This window comes from Microchirus variegatus (assembly GCF_963457635.1).
Source record: "Microchirus variegatus genome assembly, chromosome: 10".
Classification (NCBI taxonomy): Eukaryota; Metazoa; Chordata; class Actinopteri; order Pleuronectiformes; family Soleidae; genus Microchirus; species Microchirus variegatus.
Window position 1 is genome coordinate 18,248,984 of NC_139811.1, and position 8,144 is coordinate 18,257,127.

Sequence of the window (8,144 nt, forward strand, 5' to 3'; positions counted from 1 at the left end):
TATATAATATGTACTTTCAGTCCCTTTATATTTTGTTTATCTTTCATTGTCCTTTATGCCATGAGATCTTTCCTCTTCTCCCATGGTAACTCATTTGGTTTCTTTCCTTCTTCAAACAACATGATAGTAGCCAGTAAGGTATGAAAAGAAGTGAGAGTGAAACCTCTTTTGAAAAAAACAACTGTTGTTGTTTTGTCTCCCTGCAAACTATTAGTACGATACATGTGTCCTGGATAGAAGACTGCTCTGATTTTGTTTTCTCTGTTCTGTTTTCCTGCTTCTTGGAAACCAAGGACCATACCATTCACCCAAACCATTGTTGTTCGGTGTCTCTGCCAAACACTAATCTGACAACACAGACAAGAGCCAATATTTCACCTCCTTCCAAATATATATACACTGAATGTGTCTGGATATATAAGAAGTGATCTGTAGAAAACCTAAAGCGAGTTACTGCACATGTGCATCATTCATTCCACTCTGATTGTGGATGCAAATGGAAAGAGTTTTCCTCAATCTTGGACTGTGGCAAATACTATAGCTGGTTGCAAAGATAACTGGATGATTGTGATGTTTACACTGGGTATGTGTGTGTGTGTCTGATTTATTTGAACATAATGTGCAGATGCTATTGTGGGATTACAGGTGGGGTCAGAGATTGTCTTCTCTCTCCTTCAGTCTTCCTATCTGCTTCACACAAAGCAGTGACTATGTGAAATGTCATCTTTGCTGGAACCTGTCCATAAGGACAGTAGGCTACAATCAGTCTCATATACTAACAAGTGCTTTCTCTATCATAGTTTCAATCCAGCATCCCTTTCTCCTTACCTCATAAATTCCACTCTCACTTTTACTCAGATTTGAGTCTCTTGCACATTTTCTTTAGAGCAGCTCTTAAAGAGCAGCGGCTCATTTTGGCCTTTCCCCATTAGGCCTTTCAGAGAACTGTGGAGACCCAACTGGGGCAAGGGCACGGGTGAGGGCAAGGTGCCAACTACATTTGTTCCCCCACCAGTCGAGGGTTTGGAACAGGATAAGGATGTGTTCTGAGAGCAGGACGAGGGGTTGTTGTTGTTGTTGAGGCCAACGCCAGAACCTGGTCCCATTCCCAGTCCCATCATGTTGTTATTGAAGTGATGGGTTTTGTAATAGTGGTTAAGGTGCTCTGATCGGGCCAGGTTCGGGAGGTTGACCATCTCTGGGTGGTGCAGCCGGAGGCTCTGGCCCCCTCCTATTCCACTACTTCCACTCTGTGCCACAGTGGAGCCTCCAGAGATGCCACTGCCTCGACTACTGGCCCCGGCCCCAAGCTCATCCTCCACATTGATGATCTCGATGGCACGAGCAGGGCCGTGGTGTTTATGCAGCTGGTGTTGTTTCCTCAGCTTATAGAACACCACCAGCATCACCGCTGCCATGAAAGTAATGGCTACGAAGCAGCCAATGATGATCTTGGTGGTCTTCATCACATCATCTAGACCTGAGAAGCCTGGCTCAGTTATGGGCACAGTGAAGGTGGGTCTGGTGGCCCGGGGAGAGGCAGAAGAGCCAGCTGACAAGGAAGATGCAGTGGTGGAAACTCCCTCCAACCACAAGTGGCCTGAGTGAGTCGGGCCAGGGTGAACACCGATGAATGTTTCGTTGGTGGCAACCAGTGCAGAATCTTCATCTCCGGTGGTCTCCACTGTTTCCACAGTGACTGTTGTGAAGTATGTGTAGTTGACACTGGCATCAGCAGCAGTGACATTGAGGACAGCAGTTGCTGTGGTATTGCCAGCAGCATTGGTGACCATGCAGGTGTACTGGCCTGTGTCTCGCAGGGTGACGTTTGTAAAGTTGAGTGTGCCGTCATGCAGAACTGATATCCGAACCCGGTAAGAGCCGTGGGTCATTAGAGTGCCATTAGGAGTGATCCAGTTGACAGATGTCATGGAGGTGCTTGTGCGACACTTCAGCTCAGCAGCCATACCTTCGGTGACGTTGAGGTCTGTAGGTGGCTCCACAATTACAGGAGCAAAGCAGATGAAGTGCCTTTGGTCAAGTTCTCCAATGTACTTGCCCTTTAAGAATGGAGGAGCATGACAGCGGGCACAGCAGGTGGTGTTGCTGGGCACCGTCTCTTTCAGCCACCAACTAAGCCAAAGTACATCACAGTTGCAGACCCAGGGGTTGTGATTAAGGTGTACCCTCTCCAGCTGGTGAAGGGGTGTGAAGAGATCATGGGGCAAGGAGTGGAGGGAGTTATGGGAAAGGTTGAGCTCTTCCAGATTTTTCAGGTCATCAAAGGCATTGCGCTCAATGACAGACACTTGTGAGTGCATGAGCCACAGCTTACGGAGAGACACTAAGCCCTGAAAGGAACCAGGTCGGATGATCTCCAGCCGGTTTCCAGACAGCTCCAACTCCTCCAAACGCACAAGGGCTGTCAGTTTAGGAATGTCCTTCAGTCCACACATGCCCAGGTTCAGGTACCGTAGATTGATGAGGCCCACGAAGGCTGCGTCAGAGATGAAATCCAACTTCTTGAGCTCACCCAGGTCTAGGCGACGTAGCGAGGGCACACGATGGAAGGCATAGCCTGGCAGAGTCTCAATGGGGTTGTTGCGCAGCCACAGTTCCCGCAGTTTGCTGAGGTACTCAAAGGCATGTGATGGCACCAGTGTGAGGCGGTTGTCAAACAGCTCCAGTGTGTTGAGGTTAGGGAGGCCATTGAATGCTCCAATTTCTATCTGACGGATCTGATTCTTGGAGAGTTGGAGGATCTCCAGATGCCTCAAGTGCTTGAAAGTGTCAGACTTGATAACCTGGAGGTACAGAGAATGATACAGTTAAAAAACAGACATTTAAGTGTTCGTTGCTACCGTTTTGTATGGATGCATCACAGAATTACAAATTGGGATGAATAGAAGTTAATGATTTATAGGAAAGGAACTCAAGGTATGTAATATAAAATATCGGTTCAGCGGTAACATGTTTGCATACAGTCATCTTAAAGTACAACTTTTATGATTTTTTTTTTTTTTAAATGTTTATAACATTATTAAACTGTTGGTAGAATATACATGCATATTAAAATACGCAAAACAATGCAAATACACGAAATTGTGAGTGGTGGCCTTGTCACAAATATTCCCACAGACTGTTGTCAGTGACTCTGGGCCAGTTAAACTGAGTTTCCCTATGTGTGAGCTATGTTGAGAATGTTTAAAAACAAAAACATGCATGACATGATGAACAGCGAGTTTCATTTGATTCAGTGAAAAACCTGACTTTTGCTGTCTTCATTTTTTTAAAGATTCCTTTCGCTCAGTTTTAGTTTCACCCGCAAAATAAAAAGGTGAGTATTACAGACACACAGTTGCGTGTGGGGTGAAGAATGGCAAAAAAGGAATGACCACATTTTAATAGTATTTATTCACTTAGTCAACAAATGTGACAGGTCTATAAGCACCTCCGTAAACCTACCCGATTGTGTTTCTAACCCTGACCTTATTTCAATGCAGGCTCCAGACAGCGTTTCACACTCATGGGACTTTCTTCTGACACGGTAAAATCCCTTGATAATACTCATTATCAATGTTGGACTATTACCATGGATTGTGACCACACGCTGTATCACCCTGTAATGTTTCCAAAAACTCTAGAGAGACTTTTACTTATTTCATTTTTAATAAATGATCAACTATAGCTGCTTTCAGACCTCCTGACATGTTGAAGAAGATTGTCCTGAGGCCACGTATGTGAGAACACAAGTGTCAGCTCCCTAGGCAAATCTCTAAATACTGTCTGAGGAGAATCTCCGGATAATCCACTCCCTGCGTGTGCCATCTATGTGCCACCCTCACCCTGGATGATCTGGACATTGTCCTGCTTTTCCTGAACGCATCTGACTCTGACACTCTAGCTGTGTTTGTTATATATAGACGACAAGACGCAGAGATTGTCCAGAGGACTGGGACATTCTCCATGTCTGCAAAACAACTTAAAATAGATGTTTCACAGTGCAGGAAGACACAATTCTGTAAAACATGGGTGCCGAAGGGCCTGGACACAGCGTACTGTCATCAATGTGGTCAGTCCGACTGGAACTCATTTGGCAAGAAGTCAAACAACAGACAGTAAGTGAATGTGACCAAAAGCCCTGTAAATCTCTGACTGTTTGAGATATGTGGAGCCAAACCCCTCTGTGAGACACACACGGACTCCTGGAGTCAGGCCATTGCCTCTTCTGTATGTAGAGCAGGAATGGGGGGGTGGGGGGGGTGGAGAAAGAGATGGGTTGGGATGTTAAGAGGGGGTGGAAGCTGTCAAGACTTTACTCTGAGGGTACTCAGTAAAGGGAAAAATAAGCCAGAGAATCTAGGATGCCTTCAGGTGTTAAAGCATTTTTAGATTTTTAATCATTTTAAGTGGGGCTGCAGGATATGACAAACTGAATTGCAATTTTTAGGGCTAAAAATGAAAGGCAACAAATATTGTCATCATATCTTTACTGTTTTCCTTTTCATATGAATTCCCACACGCAAAATCATGAGCTATGATGTCCAATTTACGCTCCATTACCGCCATATAACTTTTAATAAGAGGTTTTCTCTGAGGAATAGGGGATATCAGGCTGTTCTGCCCAATGTACAGAGCAGTTTGACATGATTAGAGATGCACTAGACAATTTTAACAATGTCTGGGATACTCGTTGCTTTTCATTAATGTAGTGGAAATGAATTTAAAAACACAAAAGAGCAAAACATTGTCAGCAACATGACGAGGAATCCAATTACTTCAAATGCTGCAGTAAAGAGTAAACTCGACTCGCTGTGTTTATAAATGTTGAGATGCCTGTGCTGCGTGTCGATGGTCTGTGGTTAAATGATCTTCCTTTGCAGCTGTAAAGCCACAAAACACTGTCTAGGGACTCTGGATAAACTGGTAATGCATACAAAAGGCAGTATTGTGTCATAGAAATATGCCTTGCTTTCAAATCATAAAATATTCCCTCAGTTCATTCGAAGCTTAAGTGCAATTTTTCTACCATTATTGCTGCTTACTACTATTCTGCAAACTTCAGTTTCTAAGAAGAAACCTGTACTGCCAATACCGCTGCTGCCTGCAAAAGCAACCATTCCTTATAATTATGGACAAAAAAGTAAATAAATAAAAATGATACATACATCATTATAAGCACACTGTCTCTGTGTCTATTTATTTGTGTATGTTTCTGCACTCTGAGGGAGAAAATCCTCAGTCTATCATATGGGATTTGTCTCTTTTATCAATATCTATATAAATGGCTACACTTACAATAAATGAAATCAATAACTATATTAAGATGTGTCAAGAGGCCACGAGCTGGAAAGACTGTGGAAATTAGACGCACTGGCACGCATAAGATGATGAAATGTGTGTGTTTTCTCTTGTGGGATTTATGTTGTGATGCCGTTGTAAATAAAAACGAGACTGAACCATGACCTCCAGTCATTCATCGCTGTTTGAGAAACAACCAGCAGTCGATGAGACCTTCAGACAAGCATTAAATTACATGAGATGATGTGAATTTACAGGAACAGAAATGTTTATTTTAAACAAAAACAAAGTCCCATCTACACAATTATAATTGGGTGTAATTTGTGACATGATTTGACCTAATGAGCGACTTCCTTCGGGGCCGTGTATTTACCTGTATTGAGTTTTCCTGCAGGTTGAGGTAACGCGTGTTGACTGATATGCTCTCGGGCACTTCCTCCAGGTTTTGCCTGGTGCAGATGACTCGGCTGGCCTGGTTGGAGCAGGTGCAGAGGGAGGGGCAGGGCGAGGCGGCTCCCACCAACTCCAGCCCAGGGAGGAGGAGCCGCAATAGCAGCTGGGCCAGTAAAAAGAGGAAGGGGGAAGGGCCGGAAAGGCAGGTCAGCGTGGCAATGCGCATGGCAACTGGAACATGACCCTGCTCTTTAATCCGAAGGTACAGGTGAGGTGACTCCACACTGGTGGATTTGCGAGGAAAATGTTTACTTTCCCTTTATTCTCCAGGTGCAATTTGTACCCTCTAGCTCCACATCCTGTGAGAATTGTTTTTGTCCTCCGTCAATCTATGTGCTTTTTCCGCTACTTTTATCCCCCGCGCAGAAATATGCAGATGAACAGATGTTATTCCCTTTTTTCCCCCCCCCCCGTTTTCGTGTCGTCTGGGAATTTGACGTTGAAGTTTTTTTTTGTTGTTGTGAAGTGAGAAGGACCCAGGAGTTACTGAGGAAAAACAAAAACAGAGAGAGACAAAGCAGATATTAAAGCCAACATCGTGTTTTCACCGACAGAGTAAGTATAAATAATGGGTAGACATCTTCAGTGCAACTCATCATGGTACAGGCTGTCAAAAAATTCAGTGAGAAGCATTAGAACTTCTTTGTCACCGCTCATATCAAATCCCCCATAATCCCTGAGCAGACATTTTGTCAGAAATCAAATCCCTACACACAGGACAGGTAGAAGCCAATTTCTGTAATTAATGGTTCAAGGTGGTGGAATGGAAAAACAACAACATGCATTCTAAAGTAGAACAAGGGGGGATGTTCTGTCTTTAAAGGGACAGGATTTATGTGCATATGCATGTATGAATGAATCAGAAGGATTGTAAACACACACACACGATGCATCACAATCAAACTGGAACTGCGTTTCACTTTTTACACACAGATTTTTGCAGATTTTGAACTGAACAAATGTTAGTTTTCGACTCAAAGGTGCTGCAGTTGTTTTGATCATGTATTTGTCATTATCAATTAATTGCAATATAATAATTTCATTTAATATATCCCTTATTCATTTAGTCAGACAAATGCCTCCAGGATAACTGACCCTCGCATCCATATATTCATATAAAGTGAAATAAGTCCTGCACATGGCTGAAACTTCTGGTAAATGTGACACAAGGTAAGCCAAGGAATCAAAACAAGTTTTCTTAAAAAGGAAAATGTAGGTTTTTCTTAAAAAAAACTGGGTTTTACTCCGCTTTACATGATTAATGACTTCAATTGTTGATTGATTAAATGAATCAGCCAATCTTTTCAGTAACAACGATTTTAAACGGCAGGTAAGATGAATAATACAACACACAGACTGTTGAACAAATTTTCTGCAAGGGATCGACATAAATAAAAACGATGACATTCAAAAGTCATGCAGTATTAACGGGTTTAATTTATAATCTGTAGAACAAAAGGTGAAAAGTGTGTGAATTACTGTGAATTAATACAAAACTATTAGTGTCAGCGAGAAGAAATAGACACGAGGCGAGAGAAATGGGTTCAGAGATATTTTTGGTTTTAAACGATAAACAATAATTCCCTATTTTCACAACGTGAAGCAGTGGGGTTTTTACGGGAAACGCTGTTCTCCCTGTGCAAACAAAGATAGGAGCAAGAAGCCAAACAATGATTACGCCTAACACCTTAAATTAAAAAACTAATAGACACTTTGTGCAAGCAAGGGTTTATGAGACATGTGGTCTTGCCATTAATAACACCACCGGTGTGACATAGAGGCTTCCACTTATCTCAGTCACAGTCTCATTTGTTCATGCTTATTATGCCATGCTATAGCAAATTAATAAGGCGACGACATATTGACGTTTCAACATGCCACGTCCTTTAATTAAAGCCGTACTTATTAAGGCAAATTCCAGTCCTTAAATACAATACACGACTAATTCTGGTGTGACTCTCTGCAGCAACACAGACACAATGTTGGGACAGAAATGCTAATTCCTGCATATGCGCGAGCATCGCATGCTCCAGAGGCTGGAGAATGGTGGTGAATGGTGCAGCTAACGCTAATATAAGACCAGCTCCAGTCAGTGCTCCACCAACCTGGAGAGGCACGGAGCGTTACTTCCCCCTCTGCAGTTTATTCAGACCAGAATAACCTTAAATACGGGCATCCAGCGATCTCGATATGGTTATTAATGATGATGGTTGTAATGATGGGACTTTGACACGCAAACACATTTGACACGCCGAGCGTTGCCACTTGGCACAGTAAGAAAGGAGACGGGGGTAAGAGAGAGAGATAGAGACAGAGAATGAAAAGGAGAGAAGGATTATCAATCTGATAGATGACTGTATGGCTGCAGGCAGAGAAGGGAATTATCAACA

The 8,144-nt window shown here is 43.0% G+C and overlaps 1 protein-coding gene across 1 annotated transcript; it reads right to left on the reverse strand.

Moving 5' to 3' along the window:
* Positions 1-854: 854 nt before the first annotated feature.
* On the reverse strand, positions 855-5,935 carry lrrc4ba (leucine rich repeat containing 4Ba; the record flags this gene model as incomplete). The annotated part of the gene is made up of 2 exons (XM_083896851.1): positions 5,675-5,935; positions 855-2,804 (listed from the first exon to the last, which is right to left on the reverse strand). The coding sequence occupies exons 1-2, from the start codon at positions 5,918-5,920 to the stop codon at positions 855-857; spliced, it is 2,196 nt and encodes a 731-aa protein (XP_083752977.1). The 5' UTR covers positions 5,921-5,935.
* Between the last annotated feature and the right edge of the window lie 2,209 nt (positions 5,936-8,144).